Genomic DNA, 21,468 nt, shown 5'->3' with positions numbered 1-21,468 from the left:
GGCAACATCCTTTAAGATTCACTTGGCATTGGCGAAAAGTTCATATGCAAGGGGGTGTAACGGTACACAAAAATTTCGGTTCGGTATGTACCTCGGTTTAGAGGTCATGGTTCGGTTAATTTTCGGTACAGTAAGAAAACAACAAAATATTAATTTTTTGGTTATTTATTTACCAAATTTGTAAACAATGGCTTTATCCTTTTAACATTGGGAACACTATAATAATTCTGCCCACATTAATCAACATTAAACTGCCTCAAATTGTTGCTCAGATTAAATTAAATGACACAACTTTTCTTCTGCATATAAAAAGTGCAACATTAAACAGCTTCAAGTCAACTCATCATGCTTAATTTATTACAGCATTTGGTAAGCCTGTAGTTGATTTTTTATTATGTAAATGTTATATTTGTACCAACATGTGATAGCAGGAACCCTGCCATTCAAAACTGGGCTGCTGCATTACTAATGATTAATGTAACTCTAGATGAAAAATAGTACAATAGCAATAGGAGAGACTATTCAGCCCTGAACACCATGGAGTTCATGTAGGCTTTATGATGCACTTACATTATTATATACACTATCACAGACAGAAACTATTTAACATAATGTCCTTTTTTGCTGCTTCAACACATCTTTAGCCTTCACCTTAAGCCAGGACTGCGAGCGAGCAGTTTGTTTCTAGAAGGTCAACGGGCTCACAGTGATGTTAGTAGTAGTTGACTTGGTAGTGTTAAGTATAATTTGGGGAGAGTCCGCTGCTTACCTGCTGCTAAACACATATCTGCTCGACGCTGAAGCGCTGACTACATGCGCTCTGAATACGCACTGCTGCTTGGCTGTTACCGCTTTTTAATGTAACCAATCAGAAGGTTGTGTGGGAGGGACAATGCTGGGTGCTGTGTAGGAGACTGAGGCCGAAAGCAGAGCAGCTTATCAAGACTTCAGCATAGGCTGCTACTTCATATGTACTCGTTCGGTACTCCTCCAAACCGAACCGAAAACACCGTACCGAAACGGTTCAATACACGTACCGTTACACCCCTTGCAAGTTAATTCATCATAAATCAATAACACATTATTAAAGTCCCAAAGTCAGTGTAAAATATTCGCACAACATAACCGTAACTGCTGTAATTATAGATCAGCATTTATTCTCTTCACCAGTAGGAGGTAAGGTGGGAAATAGGAAAACTCAAGTATAACTTTTTCTTATATCAAGTTATTTTTTTTCACGTTAGTAATGATTTGGAGTGCATGAGAAAGTAGAAAGGAGAAGGTAGCTTTATTTGCCTACATTATCCTTTAATAATAAAGATTACTGTCTTGTTTTATTGCTTTTATGATGTCTTTACCCGGTAACACTTTGAGTTGTTATTTAAATGTATAGTTCAATAAAAATAAAATCTATTATTATAATTATTATCAATAAGTACGCTGTAAAAGAAAATCTGCACAAATACCAGTAAAATACCGACAGCTGTGGTTGGCAGGGATTCACCGTAAAAAAAAAATACAACTACGATTTATGGGACATTAGAGTATGTTGATGTTGAATCTGTAAGTTTGTACTGTTTTTGTCTACGGTAAATCCATGCATCCATCCATTTTCTACCGCTTATTCCCTTTGGGGTCATGGGGGGCGCTGGTGCCTATCTCAGCTACGATCAGGCGCAAGGCGGGGTACACCCTGGACAAGTCGCCACCTCATCGCAGGGCCAACATAGAACAAATTAGGGCCAATTTTAGTGTTGCCAGTTATCATATCCCCAGGGGTCTTTGGAGGTGGGAAGAAGCTGCAGTACCCAGAGAGAACCCATGTAGTCACGGGGAGAACATGCAAACTCCACACACAAAAACCCTTTAGCAGGGAATCGAACCCAGGAACTTCTCACTGTGAGGCACGAACTATAACAACAGCCCCACCGGTCCACCGTGTCAACAATACTATTACCTGCAAAATGCCTGTGTTTTTAAGACATATGAGCGGTACATGAGGATTTTAACTTGAAAGTATTTGTATAACCTTTCACTGGACAACTCACAGCATGTTCCTTCAAGTGACCTTTAAAAAAAAAAAAGCCTTGAATGCTCCTTATCTGTTCAATAGCGGCTAGCAACCAGTTCCAAAACACTTAAACACACAGCGTGGTTCACTTCAATGTAGTTTGCAATGAAGCACATAGACATAAGCCCGCAAAGTCTAAAACCTCTTGCCACAAAAAATACAAGTACATGTTGTTAGCCAAAAGTTAACTTTTGCTAATGCTTTAACACAACCCCTAAAAAAATTAAGGTATGTTGTAAATTTAAATGTACAAAACCTAAAACCAGTGAAGTTGGCACATTGTAGAATTTTAGAATAATTTGATGGCAGTGTCACGCCAAATTTCTTCCCCCCTACAAAAACCTTCCCCCTGGAAAAAATTTGGCCTGACAGCCCCTTCAATGCCTGAAGGACCCCAATGAGGGCGTGATAATACCAAGTTATATGACTCTTGAGGGTTACAGCTGCAAAATTAGCAAAGCAAAAATAGCTTGAAAGGTTAGCATGCTGGAATGCTAATATTTTTTTCTCACCGTTATTTTTCACCTATGACAATCAGCCAATTATAATGCTTTTAAAACAGGCAGCTGTGTGGGCTGCTTTAAGGTCCTTCCACCCTCATTGGGGTCCTTCAAGCAGTTTCTTCCGGGGGGAAGGTTTTTGTAGGGGGGAAGAAATTCGGCGTGACAGCAGCAACATATTGCAAAAAAGTTGACACGGGCATTTTTACCACTGTGTTACATGGCCTTTCCTTTTAACACTAACAGCTTAAGTTGTTCAACAGTCCGGGGTCTCCGTTGTGGTATTTTAGGCTTCATATTGTGCCACACATTTTCAATGGGGGACAGGTCTAGACTAAAGGCAGGCAGGTCTAGTACCCGCACTCTTTTACTACAAAGTGACGCTGTTGTAGAACATGCAGAATGTGGCTTGGCATTGTCTTGCTGAAATAAACAGGGGCGTACATGAAAAAGACATTGCTTGGATGGCAACATATGTTGCTCCAAAACCTGTATGTACCTCTCAGCGTTAATGGTGTCTTTACAGATGTGTAAGTTACCCGTGGCTTGGGCACTAACTAATACACTAATAGGTGCTGGAGCCAAACACGACGAGTTGAGTTTATACCAAAATGGATACATGGATGATACAGCAGAGGATTGGGAGAATGTCATGTGGTCAGATGAAACCAAAATAGAACTTTTTGGTATAAACTCAACTTGTCGTGTTTGGAGGAAGAAGAATACCGAGTTGCATCCCAAGAACACCATACCTACTGTGAAGCATGGGGGTGGAAACATCATGCTTTGGGGCTGTTTTTCAGCTAAGGGGACAGGACGACTGATCCGTGTTAAGGAAAGAATGAATAGGGCCATGTATCGTGAGATTTTGAGCCAAAACCTCCTTCCATCAGTGAGAGCTTTCAATGGCTGACCAAATACTTATTTTCCACCATAATTTACTAATACGTTCTTTAAAATTCCTACAATGTGAATTCCTGGATTTTTTTTTCACATTCTGTCTCTCACAGTTGAAGTGTACCTATGATGAAAACTACAGACCTTTGTCATCATTTTAAGTGGGAGAACTTGCACAATCGGTGGCTGACTAAATACTTTTTTGCCCCACTGTATGTACATTTAGATTTTTTTTGAATACGTTTGCAAAAGTTTAAATACAAACAACTTTCACATTGTCATTCTGGGGTATTGTGTGTCAAATTTTGAGGACAAAAGTGAATTTATTTTATTTTTGGAAAAAGGCTGTAACATATAATGTGGAAAAAGTGTAGTAAATACTGTAAATACATCTGCCTGGCTGCGTTAGGACATTTCAGCATCCATGTAAAGGTCTTAACTGCCGAGGAGGGGTCCGACTCCCTCGGCGTGCGGCGCATGAAACATTCATGCGGTGTCGTCTGCCTGCGTGGATGCCGGGTGTCGTGATGCTCTTATGTGTGACCGCGCCTCACAGCTATAAGTGACACTCGGGCCCACCCATTCATCGCACCTCAAAGCCGAGACCGATTATCCCCTAAAACCCAGACCCTCGCCGCCATCACCGCCACCTTTTACTTCCTTTCATGATCCCTGGAGAGGAGGCCAGCCCGAAAAACTTGTCACCGCATACATTTTTCATTGGGGAACAGAAATCATGGTATTAAAGCTTCATTTGAAAAGAAAAAAAAAAGTCGGCCAGCCTCAGGAGGATGCAACTGTAGATGCAATTTACTGTCGTCCCTTGCTCTTCCCTATGAAATATGGATGCCCTGATAGTGTTCTATTTATACCGTCAGCTCCGGATCGGTGCTGGCAGCAGAACATCACAGTGTGAGGAAGGAATCCGAGGGGGGATTGGGGGTTGGGGAGGGGGGTTCCTATGCATATATCTAGTTGCTATAGCAACTCATAGCTTGGGGCTGGAGTCGCTGACAACCAACTCTTTTAACTTTACCTTCAAACGAGCCAGCCGATGGATGGCGAGCGACGTCGCTCCACGGGCGGCCGGCCGTGCGTCAGCCACAGCTCCGCAAGGAGGCGTGGCCTTTTTCGTTCGGCCATAATTGGAGGGAGGCGGTTATTTCCCCATTTGTGAAAACTCCTAACTTGTTTTTCGCTCCGTGATCCAATTAAAAATAGGTGAGGTTACCTGTGCTGTGCGGGTAAGAGTGAGCAAATCAAGCGCTTCTTTTCTACTGCCCGTGTCAAATTTCCCTGTGTCATGTCTTGGTGATCATGTTTGGTTTGGCTATGTTCTGTTTGGTTTTTGGATTTTGTCAGTTCCTGTTTTTTCACTCCCTGTTTTGTTTCCATGACAAGCCATTAGTTTTCACCTGTCCTCATCTCACGCACCTGTTGTTAATCACATCACCACTATTTAAGCCTGTAGTTGCCAGGCAGTCATGGTCTGCACTCTTGACACTTTGAGTACTCCGACCAGGTCATAGTTCATGCTGCTCTTTTCCTGCCACGTAAGTTTTGTTTGTTTATTCAAGCCACAGTTTAGAGCGTGGGTGTCAAACTCTGGTCCGCGGGCCAAATCTGGCCCGCCATGTAATTTAATTTGGCCCTTGAGGCAATATCAATTAAGCATTAGAGCTGGCTCGCCGGTGTTGTACAGCGTCGGTGCCGCTTTAACACCGCATTCACCGCTAATACTCATACATACCACCTGGACAACTATATTGGGGGCGTGCATTTAAGGCACTGCCTTTAGCGTTCTCTACAACCTGTCGTCACGTCCGCTTTTCCTCCATACTAACAGCGTGTTACATAAAATTTGTGGCTTTTACACACACACACACACACACACAAGTGAATGCAAGGCATATTTGGTCAACAGCCATACAGGTCACACTGAGGATGGCCGTATAAACAACTTTAGCACTGTTACAAATATGCACCACACTGTGAACCCACACCAAACAAGAATGACAAACACATTTCGGGTGAACATCCGCACCGTAACACAACAGAACAAATACCCAGAACCCCTTGCAGCACTAACTCTACCGGGAAACTTCCAGCAAACTGACCAATAATTAACGTTTTATTCCTGCATTTTCTCTTGCTACTTCAAGGCTTGAATGTTTGGTTCATTCATTATTGTTATTTTATTTTAAAATGTATTATTAGCCTGTGGAAAAAAATATATATTTACCTCAGAAGATTGCAAATAGAAAAAAAGGCATTACTTTTTTATTTAAATTTGATTTGATATGCCATTGATATTTTTTTAATTATTATTATTATTATTTGAAACGGGATTTTGCATGTCACTAAAGTTATATAAGCCTTGCTTGTTCAATATTTAATGCAAAACTTGTTTGGGTCCCTATTAAAAAGTTAATTTGTTCAACCTATGCCCGCGGCTTTGTTCCGTTTAAAATTTTGGCCCACTCTGTATTTGAGTTTGACACCCCTGGTTTAGAGAGTTTATTATTTTCATGTTTTCATGTCCATAGTTTACGTTAAAGTAATAGTTTTTGTTTTCTTAGCCAAGTTTTGTACCTCCGCTGAGAGCGACTTTTGTTTTCACTTTTTGATTGATTAATTAAAAGATGTCTTTACCTTCACGTCGTGTCCGGTTCAGTCGCTTTGCACTACGGGGAAACAAACCGCACCATAGTCCTAGTCTTGACACCCTGGAGCTAACTGTAAACAAACACTGGCGTCCATCGTGTGCAGTGTTCTGAAAATTACTTTTAAAAAGTAATTAATTGGAGTTACTCGTTACTTTACATACAAAGTAATTGAATTACCGATGGAATGACTATTTATTCACTAAATTGTTAGGGAGAGTGTGACAGTCTCAAGCCGTCGCCTTGCGGGTTCCATGGACCACCAAGGAAGGACATGACTTCGAGCAGTTTGACTTTGTTTATTTTTCAATAAACACCTCATTCCGGGTCACCTTCTCGCTCCTCTTTTCCGCTCACTCGTCGTCTGTCTTCGGCTCTCCTCCTCTCCCGCTCTGCGTCAGCTGCATTCTTGCTTCTTCCAGTCTCTCCGCCACTCTCCCCGACGTTCACGGCTGCCGCCCTTTTAACCAGTGCGAGAGGATTGCATGATTGTCCCCAGGTGCGTGATCTACGCACCTGATCTTGATTGAGGCTTCGCTCCCGGTGCGCCCCGCCTCGCCGCTCGCCGCCTCCTCGCCGCCATTTTGGGCCGGGCTCCAGCGTGCCCTGCCTGTCTGTCGGACAGTCGGCTCCGCCTCTCCACAGAGAGTAATTAATATGTTACTTAAAAAAACCCTTCAAATATCTGGCATAAGCAGCTGAGAGACGTTCCGTATTAGGGCGCGTATTAGTCATGTGCTTGCTTTTTAAAAGGCGGGGCCTGTTGCCGAGTGACGTGTGACGTCATAGAGGGTTTCAACGGAGCTGTGTTTGTCAGCTTTAGTAGTTAGCAGCGGCAGTCTGACGCCAGCTCTTTTAAATCTTGCTTATTAAAGAAATTGATTGTGCTTCGATGGCGGTTATATCATCTTGTCAACAAACGGTGTATTGTTTGGATGGCAAGTTTGTCACTTTAATCATTGATTTGTTGTTCATTATTCCCATTGTGTACGTGTGCGTATTTTGTACCAAAGTGTGATTGTGCCTCTTCCTGTTTGATATCAAGTTCATTTTCGTGTGCTACTTGTTGCTTGCACTTGTAAAAAATATTTCCTGTATTGAACTTGCTGCACTTATGACGCGGTCTTGTTGTCGACATAAAAAAGCCATTTTTACGACACTGATTGTCAGGGCTTCACGGTGGCAGAGGGGTTAGTGCGTCTGCCTCACAATACGAAGGTCCTGCAGTCCTGGGTTCAAATCCAGGCTCGGGATCTTTCTGTGTGGAGTTTGCATGTTCTCCCCGTGAATGCGTGGGTTCCCTCCGGGTACTCCGGCTTTCTCCCACTTCCAAAGACATGCACCTGGGGATAGGTTGTTTGGCAACACTAAATTGGCCCTAGTGTGTGAATGTGAGTGTGAATGTTGTCTGTCTATCTGTGTTGGCCCTGCGATGAGGTGGCGACTTGTCTAGGGTGTACCCCGCCCTACGCCCGATTGTAGCTGAAAGGGAATAAGCGGTAGAAAATGGATGGATGGATGGATGATTGTCAGGGTCAAGTACCATGAGACATTATATAGACACAGAAACAGAGAATAGAAGACAAACCAATGATTGCTTTTCTCGTACGAGGAGAGGGACCTGGAGAGAGTTTGTCAGTTACAGGCTCCAACTCACTCTGAAACCTTTCTCCCACTCTCCTCGCCTTTTAATTCATTCGGGAGGCCCTGTACTACATACACACACACACACAGCTGTACTAAGGGAGGAGGGGGATTTTTAGCCGTGTTGGAAACATAACACCTATGTTGAGAACATAACAAATGCAAATACAAAAGATACAGTAACTTCCTGTGTTGTTCTGTCTCATCTGCTAACTCCTCTTTTAAGTTGACAGGTCAATCTAAGTTCAATCTAACGCCAAGTTTCGTTTCTCTTCAGTTTGTCTAACATGATGCATAAGCAAACAATCATCCATCCATCCATCCAATTTCTACCGCTTATTCCCTTTCGGGGTCGCGGGGTGCGCGGGCGCCTATCTCAGCTACAATCGGGCGGAAGGCGGGGTACACCCTGGACAAGTCGCCACCTCATCGCAGGGCCAACACAGATAGACAGACAACATTCACACTCACATTCACACACTAGGGCCAATTTAGAGTTGCCAATCAACCTATCCCCAGGTGCATGTCTTTGGAGGTGGGAGGAAGCCGGAGTACCCGGAGGGAACCCACACATTCACGGGGAGAACATGCAAACTCCACACAGAAAGATCCCGAGCCTGGATTTGAACCCAGGACTGCAGGAACTTCGTATTGTGAGGCAGACGCACTAACCCCTCTGCCACCGTGAAGCCTGCAATCATATTTGAATAAAAATCAGATAACTTATCCACAAATAATCCAACACTGATCATGTGTGACTTATTTATGGTTTGATAGGAAGACTTTTCGCGTGCTATTTGCACCAAACGTTATGCAAATATACTGTAAGGAGGGGGAAAAAAAATAATCGCGCTGCAACACATCAAACATTATCAGCCACATAAAACGCCAGCATCGCTATAACTTGGGCTGGGAGATACATCTGAAAACTGTATGACGATATCGGTAAATATTGATGTTTTTTTTCATGACCAATCAAAAAAAAGATTAAGGAAAAAAATATATTCATTCAATCAATCAATCAATCAATATTTCTTTATATAACCCTAAATCACATGTGTCTCAAAGGGCTGCAGAAGCCCCAATGACATCCGCGGAGCCCACATAAGGGTCAGGAAAAACTCACCACAGTGGGACGTCGATGTGAATGACTATGAGAAACTTTGGAGAGGACCGCCCCCCCCTCCCCCCCAACCCCCCCATCCAAGTGCCAGTGGCGGGCCGTGCGTTTCCCACCTTGGCCTTCAGTGGGGGGGTTGGTAGGGCGTAGCGTGGGGGGGGGGGGGGGGGGGTGTATATTGTAGCGTCCAGGAAGAGTTAGTGCTGCAAGGGAGACTGAGTATTTCTTCTGTTGTGTTTATGTTGTGTTACGGTGCGGATGTTCTCCCGAAATGTGTTTGGTGTGGGTTCACAGTGTGGCGCATATTTGTAACAGTGTTGAAGTTGTTTATACGGCCATCCTCAGTGTGACCTGTATGGCTGTTGACCAAGTATGCTTTGCATTCACTTGTGTGTGTGAAAAGCCGCAGATATTACGTGAATGGACCGGCATGCAAAGGCAGTGCCTTTAAGGTTTTTGGCATTCTGTACGTCCCCATATGTCCACGTACCACTACATACAGCGGCATTTTAGTCATAAATTTTGCATTTTGAAACCAATACCGATAATTTCCGATATTATATTTGAAAGCATTTATCGGCCGATTATATCGGCAGTCCGATAATATCGGACATCTCTACTCCTGACATTTTACATCTTTGGACAATTTTTAATCGGTATGGTAGGTGAAAGCATAATCATTGTGTAAATGTATCAATAAGTGATATAAGTACATTATGCTTGTGTAAAGTACTTTTTTGTAACCTTTATTTTGTTAGCGCCGTCAAACCGGATTTATTGCGCTATTATTGTGAAAGTAGGAAGTGTGCTGTGCTGCTGTTCTTAGCTTGACAAGTGAAGAGGCGACTCCACTTGAAAAAAAGAGCCTCTCAAGTTGCGACCGCAGTTTGTACATTGATGTTACATCCATGATGTCGTTCACCACAACACAAGCAGGTGAGATGAGTTGGATTGTTCTTGCTAGTTTTAACGTGGTAGTTTAGTCGCTGTTTCAAGTTGCCATCTCCACATTTTTTAGTTGAGTAGGGGGCGTTAAATGTGTCGGGGATAAATGAGCTCTACTAGAAACGTTATTTGTTCCTTCTCCTCACAATGACAACATCTCACTCACATTTATGTCCATTTCACTGATATTCTGCTTTCATCAGTGGATTTGCTTTTATTGGCCAATTCTGTGACTCCGTCCGCGGTTATGTGACTGAGGAAATGATATGACTTACGTTTATGTTGCGTTTAGTGATTATTGATTAGGCACACAAATAAAACAAATAGCAACCATGGTCAGATCCAAAACTTCTCCTCGAAATGCTCTTTTTTTTCTCTGTCGCTTCTCATCTGTCTCACCGTCATTAATTAAATTTGTTTGTTTTGTGGCGCCCTAAAAGTGTTAATACTGTAAGTATAATACCTATTACACAATAGCTGTTTTGTAGCAAGCATCATAGTTGTAGTTTTCATTAACACATTTGGAAAGGGTTAAATCGCCATGTAAGATTGCTAATGCTAACCAGTAGCATGTCCTAGCAAAGCCAACGTATATAAAAATAAAGCGAGTGCATTTTTGGAAAGTGGAGCCTTACTTTACTTAGTCGGAGCGGTCGGAGCGTTTTTTTTTTGAGTCACTCCTTTAGTTTGGGCGGACTCCACTCTCCGTACTGCTGGAGTGATCACCAGGTGCAGAAATGAAAAAAATTGATGTCTTGTGCAACCCAGGTGCTGTAACATAACATCGTTGGATTTGACGTGAATTGGCGCCCGGTAGGACCGACATAATTGACATAGTGCCAAAAAAGTACCGAATTCGGTACCCATCCTGAGTTATCGGGATGGGATGTGCTTCCTGCTCAGTGAGGTTGTGGTTGGACTGTCCGCCCTGAGATCGGTAGATCGTGAGTTCAAACCCCGGCCGAGTCTTACCAAAGACGATAAAAATGGGACCCATTACCTCCCTGCTTGGCACTCAGCATCAAAGGTTGGAATTGGGGGTTAAATCACCAAAATGATTCCCGGGCGTGGCCACCGCTGCTGCTCACTGCTCCCCTCACCTCCCAGGGGGTGAACAAGGGGATGGGTCAAATGCAGAGGTTACCCTTACCACCCGTAGTGTGTGTTACTATAAGTGGTACTTTTAACTTTAAAACATTGTGCTTACAAATGGGACCCATTACCTCCCTGCTTGCCACTCAGCATCAAGGGTTGGAATTGGGGGTTGAATCACCAAAATGATTCCCGGGCGCGGCCACCGCTGCTGCTCACTGCTCCCCTCACCTCCCAGGGGGGGAACAAGGGGATGGGTCAAATGCAGAGGTTGTGTTTTTGTTCTGTTGTTGTTTTTGTGTATGTTAGAAAAGCAATGATGCACTGTGTCCAAGACAAATTTCCCCACGGGGACAATAAAGTTGAACCTTGAACTTCACCACCCATAGTGTGTGTGACTATAAGTGGTACTTTAACTTTTAACTTTAAAATATTGGGCTTACAAATGGGAGCCATTACCCCCCTGCTTGGCACTCAGCATCAAGGGTTGGAATTGGGGCTTAAGTCACCAAAAATTATTCCCGGGCGCGGCCATCGCTGCTGCGCACTGCTTCTCTCACGTCCCAGGGGGTGATCAAGGGTGATGGGTCAAACGCAGAGAATAATTTCACCACACCTAGTGTGTGTGTAACAATCAGTGGTTCTTTAACTTTTTTCCCTACTTCAAATGAATCTACTTCCATCTTATGGAGGTTGCCTACAGCCACAGCAGGTAATGCCCACGCGTTTTGAGACGACCTTCTTAAAACCTCTCTCAGCCCCGCTACTTGTCTCGCCCTGTGGGCCGCAGAAGGCGAAGGACTATCCGTTTGTGCGAGGATTTGAGTTGGCGGTCCTCCTAGGGGAGTTTGGAGTGTTTTTTTAATTAGCATTATTCCCCCCCGAGCCATGTTGCTTGCACTTTGATTCAATGCTGCAACATCAACCAACACAGGTTACTGTCATCATCATCTGAGCATAATTGAAATGTGTTTCCTCTCCGACCCTTTCCAGAAGAGCTAATTAGACCTCCTTTGCCAAGAAAACACTACACACACACACATTCGTACCAGGGGCGACATACTTTGATCCAAACACACACACACGCACACGCCAGCTGTTAGACCACTTCAACAGCCCCGACTGCCTCAAAGACCAACTTAGGTTTTTGTTCCGCTATCTCCACAGTCCCCCACGGCGGGGTAAAACAAAGCAAATTCTCTCCTAAACTTAACACTTAAACGCTCTTTCCCTCCCCCCCCAGCGCTCCTCTACGCCACCATCTTCGGTAACGTGACCACCATCTTCCAGCAGATGTACGCCAACACCAACCGCTACCACGAGATGCTCAACAGCGTGCGGGACTTCCTCAAGCTCTACCAGGTGCCCAAGGGCCTGAGCGAAAGGGTCATGGACTACATCGCGTCCACCTGGTCCATGTCGCGGGGGATCGACACCGAAAAGGTACGACCGTCACGCCTGCAATGCCCACAACGCCCAGCAGAGGGAGTCGGTTGGCTTTCAGCCAAGGAGTGACGCTTCATTCCTCAAAACTAGGGAGTTAAAATGGCTAAAAGTCTATAGAAATGCGACCCATTACTCAGAATCAGGTTAGGAGAGACGCAGCCAACGGGCCGACAGCGGGCTGAGACAGACAGCCCTGGCCAAGATGGAAGCCAGGAGGCGGGGCATGCGGCGGCGAGGAGAGGCGTGACGCACGCGGAGCGGCACGACAGCGGCAATTTGAGTCAGGTGCGTACAACACATACCTGCTCACAATCTCTCCATCTGCTGGTAGATCATAAGAGAGGCGAAGGGGGCACGATCGAGGCAGAGTAGTAGGCGAGGTAACCGCGGCAACCAGACCACGAGCATGACGATCGATCCAGCCCGAGATGACAAACCCCCGCACCGGACGCAAGCACCGGACGCCGAAAGGCGTGCAACGGCGACAAGCACTGACGTTGGTCACGCCACTTTTCAGTGCGCGTGTTCTGCCTGCTTGTCGCCGTTGCACGCCTTTCGGCGTCCGGTGCTTGCGTCCGGTGCTCACGTCCGGTGCGGGGGTTTGTCATCTCGGGCTGGATCGATCGTCGTGCTCGTGGTCTGGTTGCCGTGGTTTCCTCGCCTACTACTCTGCCTTGATCGTGACCCCTTCGCCTCTCTTATGATCTACCAGCAGATGGAGAGATTGTGAGCAGGTATGTGTTGTACGCACCTGACTCAAATTGCCGCTGTCGTGCCGCTCCGCTTGCGTCACGCCTCTCCTCGCCGCCGCATGCCCCGCCTCCTGGCTTCCATCTTGGCCAGGGCTGTCTGTCTCAGCCCGCTGTCGGCCTGTTGGCTGCGTCTCTCCACACAACGGTTGGAATTAGGGGTTAAATCACCAAAATGATTTCCGAGCGCGGACACCGCTGCTGCTCACTGCTCCCCTCACCTCCCAGGGGGTGGAACAAGGGGACGGGTCAAATGCAAAGGATAATTGCACCCCACCTAGTCTGTGTGTGACTATCAGTGGCACTTTAACTTTAACTTTTAGGAATCATTTTACTTCACTGGAAAAGTGCACTGCTTGACTTTAACCAGCAGAGGCGCTGTTGGTCCCATGGCCGTTTGAGATCTAAAGAAGACGCCGACAATTAAACAGGGATCGTTACTTTCTGTCATCCCTAGCCTAATCGCCATTGTCGGCTATGTTTGCTTTAAAGGGGAACATTACCACAATTTCTGAAGGGTTATTACCAATAAAAATCCGTTCCCAGTGGCTTATTTTATTTTTCGAAGTTTTTCTCAAAATTTTACCCATCACGCAATATCCCGAAAAACGGCTTCAAAGTGCCTGATTTACACCATCGCTATATCCACCTGTCTATTGTCCTGTGACGTCACTGCGTGAAGCCACCAAAAACAGACATGGCGGATAGCACAAAAAGGTATAGCATAGTAGCTCGGATTCAGACTCGGATTTCAGCGCCGTAAGCGATTCAACAGATTACGCATGTATTGAAACGGATGGTTGGAGTATGGAGGCAGGTACCGAAAACGAAATTAAAGAAGAAACAGAAGCTTTTGAGCCATATCACGAAAGACAGCGGCACGGGAGGAAGCGCGGACGAATTCGGCGATCGCCTTTCAAACCAACGATTGGTATGTGTTTGTTTGGCATTAAATGTGGGTGGAGGGAAAGGCTGGATGCAAATATAGCTACAAATGAGGCATAATGATGCAATATGTACATACAACTAGCCTAAATAGCATGTTAGCATCGATTAGCTTGCAGTCATGCCGTGACCAAATATGTCTGATTAGCAAACTCAACATTAATAACATCAACAAAACTCACCTTTGTGATTTCGTTGACTTTATCGTAGGAAATGTATCTGCTTTGAGTGTCGCAGGATATCCACACATTCTTGCCATCTCTGTCGTAGCATAGCTGATGTCGATACAGTGTGCAGAACAAACGAGGGACTTTGGCATCTTTTGGCCACTGTTGCAACTTGAATCCGTCTCTGTTCGTGTAGTTACACCCTCCGACAACACACCCACGAGGCATGATGTCTCCAAGGTACGGAAAACAGTCGAAAAAAGCTGATTTGACTTTGTATGTGTAATGTGTTTGAGAAAATGGCGGATTGCTTCATCTTGTGACGTCACGGGTGAAAGGTCATTGTTCCGACAGCGAACAATTAAAAGGCGTTTAAATCGCCAAATTCACCCTTTTAGAGTTCTGAAATCGGTTAAAAAACATATGGTCTTTTTTCTGCAACATCAAGGTATATATTGACGCTTACATAGGTCTGGTGATAATGTTCTCCTTTAATGTTAGACCCCCGAAACTTAAAGTTGGATATTTACAACTTCCTAGTGGTCTTGAATGCACCATTGACGTCCTTTCACCGTACAAAACATAAAGATATAATTTTTAAACACATTAAATGACACTCGCTCTGTCCTGGACAAAAGTCGAACTGGCGTGTGATTAACGTTTGCATAGCAATTGTTGAGCTTCTTTTCAAACAGTCGACGGAATCTGCAGACATGTGGAATATTCCACAGAATCGATGCCATTTGTATCTCTAGAATGCAAAAGGGTATAAATGCACAATAAAATTATTATTTTTTTAATTAAAAAAAGGTGTCCTGCGCATGGATCTGATTATATATTTTAATTAATACATCCATCCATCCATTTTCTGCCGCTTATTCCCTTTGGGTTGCGGGGGGCGCTGGTGCCTATCTCAGCTACAATCGGGCCGAAGGCGGGGTACACCCTGGCCAAGTCGCCACCTCATCGCATTTAATTAATACAGTTTTAAAGATTAATTTAAGGCAGTCTTTCTAACTATAGGACCATTGTAGGGTTGCAGCGGTAATCAGTTGTAATACTCTTTACCACCACTTGTGGCAGTAATGACTAGAAGAAAGCTGGAGCTAAAGTCAGAAAGAAGCTTCTTAAGCACAAAAATTATGACTAAAGTGATGAATATTTATTTTAATATCTACTTTAATTTCATTGACAGTTTAATTAAGAAACATTCTCTATTGATTTAGTTTATTTTAGTATTTTAGGTATTTTGTGTCACTTATTTATGAGCCCCTTCTAATGCAGTATTTTCCTATATTAGTGAAACACAGTGTTACTGTTCCAACTGTGGCCAAAAATACTAAATATATTTGTTAAATAAAACCTCTGCCTTGTTTTTAATGAACACTTAGGCCCACTACGCTAATTAATTTGAATGTTAATGTCATTATAGTGGTATATGGAGAGCAATGTTCTTTCTGAGGTGGTACTTGGTAAAAAAAATGTTTAAGAACCACTGATCTAGAGCACTTATATCTTGACGTACTGCAGTATTTGTGTTACTCCTTATCCACCAAAATAGTTTAACTTTATTTTCCCAAAACCAACACCGATTTAACTGCACTTTTTTGGGGAATTTTGCTTATCGTTTACAATTTTAATGAGAGACAAAAAGACAAACATTTTGGGTTTTTTTGCATTTCTTACATGTAAAAATCAGCTTATTCTTGGTGGCAGGCAATGCAGCTAATGGGAGCAATCCATTCTGCCGCTAAATCACTTTAAAACGCATCCAAAAACCGCCAACAATACTTTATTTACATTCTGTAGCCTGTACACCAAACTGTAGCAAAATTGGTATTGTAAGAGCGTACACTGAGGAACTTTTTTTCCTGCATACTGACGCATCGTCTTAGGACAGCCTACAGCGGCATTAGCCGGATGCTAGCTATGACAAAAAGTACGCTAGCTTTTGAGTTTGTAATGCACAATACAATGCAAAAGGACACCAATCTGTACTGACTGAAATACATGAACAATCTTTATAGTGTCTGTAAAGTAAACATTTCCTGTTTTGTTTGTACATAGCTGAGCTTGCCAGAGAGCGTATGTACTGTAGTTGTAATAACAGGCATGACGTGTTGCATGTGTCATAATCAATATTAAAGTGACTCACTCGATGGACAGTGGTCTGTTTTGGTCCAGCTGACTGGGGATGATTTTTCCCGTTGATTTTGGGTAAGCACACCATTTAACTTTGCTCTAAGTTCCACATTTACACCATCAAGTCATGCTTGTCCTTTGTCCTTTGTGCTCGCTTCCATAAGCAAGTAGTTCATCCTCAGTATGTTCAGCTTCAAAAAGATAAGGCTGTGAATCTTCATTTGTCCAAAAATAGTTGTCGTCGTTGTCTATTACCAAGTCTACCATGATTGCAACACACTCGCGTTTTTTCCGGAAGTAGAAACACACATTTGTTGGCGGAAGTCAGACTTGCGCTGTTATGGACGCGGAAATAAATGCGGTGACGAATTAAGTTCCAATAATGCTTAAAACGACCAAAATACATTAAATATTGTACATATTACATATTGTTATGAACGTGTCTGTTACTACATTTTATATATAAATATATATTTATATATATATATATGTATGTGTGTGTGTGTGTATATATATATATATATATATATATATATATATATATATATATATGTGTGTGTATATATATGTATGTGTATATATATATATATATATGTGTATATATATGTATGTGTATATATATATATATATATGTATATATACATGTGTGTATACATATATACATATATGTATATATATGTGTGTGTGTGTATATATATATATATATATATATATATATATATATATATATATATATATATATGTATATATATATATATATATATATATATATATATATATATACTTGCAGTGTGTATATAAAACATTGATGGAGGGCTTTGAAGGTTACAACGGTAACTCCCGTTAGCACTTTTGCAGCATTTTTTAAAATCATCTTTAGGATCCCCAAAAAAATGTTTTAATCATTTGTGTCACTAAAAAAAAGATGTGAGTACTAGTCTGTTATAATAATTATGAACGATAGGCAAAATTCCCCCCAAAAAGTGAAGTTGCCTTTTAATTAAAATTCGTATTTTAGTAGTGTCTGTGGTTTTTCACTCAGTCCTCTTAACCTAACAGATTACCCCCTGTTAAAAACAAAATTACCCACGTTTATTTTTCTGTACATTCAATAAACCTGTTAGTTGTTTTTTTTTTAATGAATCAATGCAAAGTGGTTAATATTCACATGCAATTAGCATAAATTCTATGTAGCTACATTTGATGTATTTGCCAATTCTATGCTGAACACTCACTCCTGTTACTCAAATGAGGCATCTTCATTTTAGGAACCCTATGAAATATGCGATAAAGAAGTAGTTTAATATGTGCTTTGTCAGAAAAATGAAGGTTTATTTTGAGAGCGTTGGAGTCGGTGGAATTTTCCTTCACTTGTAAACAAAAACGTCATTCATAAAACAACTAAAGGCTCTAAAAATGGCACCTAAATCCTTTTTGAAATTTGTCTTCAAAGAGCTCCCCCTTTCAAAAAAAAAAAAAAAAAGGCAAAGCGTGATTAGGCTGTCATGCCTGTTAATCTGGGTTTATGTTTTGATTTTGGACTCTTGTTTCCCGTTTTGCACTTCCTTGTTTTGTTGGTTTCCATAGTTACTCATTAGTTTCAACCTGCTCTTTAAATCACGCCCCTGCCCTCAGTCCCACACCTGTTTCTCATCATCATAGTCACTATTTAAGTCATTTGTTTTCTGTTCCTCGGGCTTGGAACTTTGCTTATGCTGTACTACTTGCTACTTACTATGACCACACACCTACCTTGCCTTGCCACGCTGATGATTGTTTTGACCACGCCACGAAAGATCTTGTTTGTATTTATGCCTCTGTGCAAGTTTTTGGTTTGTTTTGTACCTTTGATAGTATATTTTGTTTATTTGTATATAGTTACGCCATTGTGAGGTTTTGTTTGTCTAGGTTATTATCCGCCACTGAGCGCGCCCTTTGTTTTCCCTTTTTGTATTATAGTATATAAATAAACTAATCATGTACTCACATTCACGCCAGGCTCATTCCAAATTCTCTCTGCATCAAAGAAGCAAAACAAATCCAAGTCAAAGTCCTGACATAGGCGGACTCGAACAACACGCTGCCGCCCAGAGACACTTAGCAGGTGTATTCAATCCTGTCATATCGTTATGGAGCACACATCTCACAATGTTTGCTGTAGGACAGCGATGTGATTGGAGAGATGCCCATTCAGTCGTTTAATTTAAAAAAAAAAACTACGAAAAACAAACAGATGACAGATATGTCACATAAAACAACAGTGTTCCAATGGGGGAAGAAAAAGTAATGGATGACTGGATGAAAGTCAAATTCAGTGATGATTCTGGAACTTCTGTTTGGTGGCGTTCCGATGAGATCTATGAAGACGACTGCCTGAAGAAAACGTGCGCATCATTGATGATATGAAGCTGCATGTCATTACATCCCCAATGAATGCACAAGTTTGCATTGTGTCTCCTATTCCACCCATGGAAAGGACGTTTGGGGATGATGTCATTTTTCAAGCCAAAACTTTCTTTGAAGAAAGGACAATATCAAATGGTCCAAATCTCAATCCAACTAAAAATCTTTGTTGAAAATGGTCCAAGACAGGACTCCAACCTGCCAAGCTGATCTGACAACAGCAATCAGAGAAAGTTGGAGTAAGATTGTTGAAGTGTTCTGTTTGTCACTCTTACTGTATTTTTCATACTATAAGACACGTTTTAAATCCTTTAATGTTCTCAAAAATCGACAGTGCGCCTAATAAGCCGGTGCGCCTAATGTACGGAATAGTTCTGGTTGTGCTTCCCGACCTCGAAGCAATTTTATTTGGTACATGGTGTAATGATAAGTGTGACCAGTAGATGGCAGTCACACACAAGAGATATGTGTAGACTGCAATATGACGCCACTAAACAACACCAAAACTTTAAATCCATCCATCCATTTTCTACTGCTTATTCCCTTCGGGGTTGCGGGGGGGCGCTGCAGCCTATCTGAGCTACAATCGGGCGGAAGGCAGGGTACATCCTGGAGAAGTCGCCACCTCATCGCAGAAAACTTTAAATGTTCCATTGAAAATGAAGAACAATACACACGGCACTTAAAAATCTGTCAAAACGTTTAAGTATGACTTTGAAGCCACATGGATTGTCGGCCCGTTATGTAGTCAGAGATTCAAGTATTACTATCGTGTGTGGATGAGGACCACAAAAAAAACCATTAGCAGACATATTATCTGGTGTTTTGTTTCACAATAGTATGCAAAACTAACTTTTCTTACCTTCTGGTACCTGCTGATGTGTATTTGGGATCTGTATAAGTCCTGAAAATTTGTGCAGGTCCGCCACTGTAGTCTGTGACGATGCTGTAGTCGATAAGCTTCTTCTTTTTCACTATCTTCTTGTTATGGGCCATTCATCCTCCGCTGTTGCCTTTTCTAATATAAAGTAGTGCAAAGTTCTTACTTATATCTTGCTATGGAAGCGCTAAAAACTACCAGTGTAGTGGGTTTGCATAATTCACCCACGGAACTTTAGGTATTAGAGAGTTCCAGTCGGACGGTTTTTCACAGGACACTTTTCCGGCGTTGTTGTTGCACTAGTGAGCCACGGATAAAGAGATGCTGCTCCGTTATTGATTGAAGTAAAGTCTAAATGTCATTAAAACAGTTAGCTCCATCTTTTGACACTTCTTCCAGTCCCGTCCTTGCACGCTACACCGCTACAACAAAGACTATGGAAAAAAGACAGTGCCGAAGGTGAGCCACGTAAATAAGACCGCCCACAAAACGGCATAACCGGAAGCGGCTTTTTAGGCAACATTTTGACCAAAGAACCACCATTACATGTTATGTAGACCACAAGGAAGTATTTTACATTTACAAAAAAATCATAATATGACTCATTTAATGTGCCCTATATTTCGGTGCGCCTTTTGTATGAATAAAGACCTGAATAAACCCGCTCACCGGCAGTGCGCCTTAGAATCCAGTGCGCCCTATGGTCAAGAAAATACGTTATATGTATTTATTATTTATTTTCCTATATTTATTTTATAATACATTGGGAATACATTCCCAAATTAATTTTTTCCACATTTTTATTATGTCACAGCCTTATTCCAAAATGGAACGCATTAATTTTTGTCCTTAAAATTCTACACACAAAACCCTCCATCATACTTGCCAACCCTCACGATTTTTCCGGGAGATTCCCAAATTTCAGTGCCCCTCCTGAAAATCTCTTGGGGCAACCATTCTCCCGAATTTCTCCTGATTTCCACCGGGACAACAATATTGGGGCCGTGACTTAAAGGCACTCCCTTAGCGTCTGCTACAACCTGTCGTCACGTCTGCTTTTCCTCCGTACAAACAGCGTGTCGGCCCAGTCACATAATATTTGCGGTTTTACACACACATAAGTGAATGCAAAGCATACTTGGTCAACAGCCATACAGGTCACACTGAGGGTGGCCGTATAAACAACTTTACCACTGTTACAAATATGCGCCACACTGTGAACCCACACCAAACAAGATTGACAAACACATTTCAGGGGAACATATGCACCGTAACACAACATAAACCTCTTCTGTTCCCACTATCTCCTCTTCTGTTCCCACTATCTCTTCTGTTCGCACTATCTACTCTTCTGTTCCCAATATCCACTCTACTGTTCCCACTATCTCCTCTTCTGTTCCCACTATCTACCTTTCTGTTGCAAGTATCCACTCTACTGTTCCCACTTTCTCCGCTTCTGTTCCCACTATTTCTTCTCTTCCCACTATCCACTCTTATGTTCCCACGATCCACTTCTGTTCCCACTATCCACTCTTTTGTTACCACTATCTACTCTTTTGTTCCCACTATACACTCTTCTGTTCCCACTATCTGGTCTTCTGTTCCCACTATCTGCTCTTCTGTTCCCACAATCCACTTCTGTTCCCACTATCCACTCTTCTGTTACCACTATCTACTGTTTTGTTCCCACTATCTCTTCTGTTCCCACAATCCACTCTTCTGTTCCCACTATCTACTCTTCTGTTCTCACTAACTACTCTTCTGTTCCCACTATCTCTTCTTCTGTTCCCACTATCTGCTCTTC

At 42.5% G+C, this 21,468-nt stretch overlaps 1 protein-coding gene across 6 annotated transcripts in view; it reads left to right on the top strand.

The window, feature by feature from the left end:
- kcnh1a (potassium voltage-gated channel, subfamily H (eag-related), member 1a) overlaps positions 1 to 21,468 on the top strand; it is a 171,768-nt gene that overhangs the window by 121,241 nt on the left and 29,059 nt on the right. For all 6 annotated transcript variants that reach the window (XR_009808180.1, XM_061911255.1, XM_061911254.1 and 3 more), the window contains one exon: positions 12,176 to 12,375. Coding sequence is in view for 5 of the 6 variants with exons in the window: in XM_061911255.1 (XP_061767239.1) it covers positions 12,176 to 12,375 (200 nt within the window). In the remaining variant the exon portion in view is untranslated. The remainder of the gene's footprint in view (positions 1 to 12,175; positions 12,376 to 21,468) is intronic.

This window comes from Nerophis ophidion, linkage group LG09 (assembly GCF_033978795.1).
Source record: "Nerophis ophidion isolate RoL-2023_Sa linkage group LG09, RoL_Noph_v1.0, whole genome shotgun sequence".
NCBI classification, from domain to species: Eukaryota; Metazoa; Chordata; class Actinopteri; order Syngnathiformes; family Syngnathidae; genus Nerophis; species Nerophis ophidion.
Note: the sequence above shows the minus strand (reverse complement) of the source record. Positions and strands in the feature narration are given on the sequence as shown.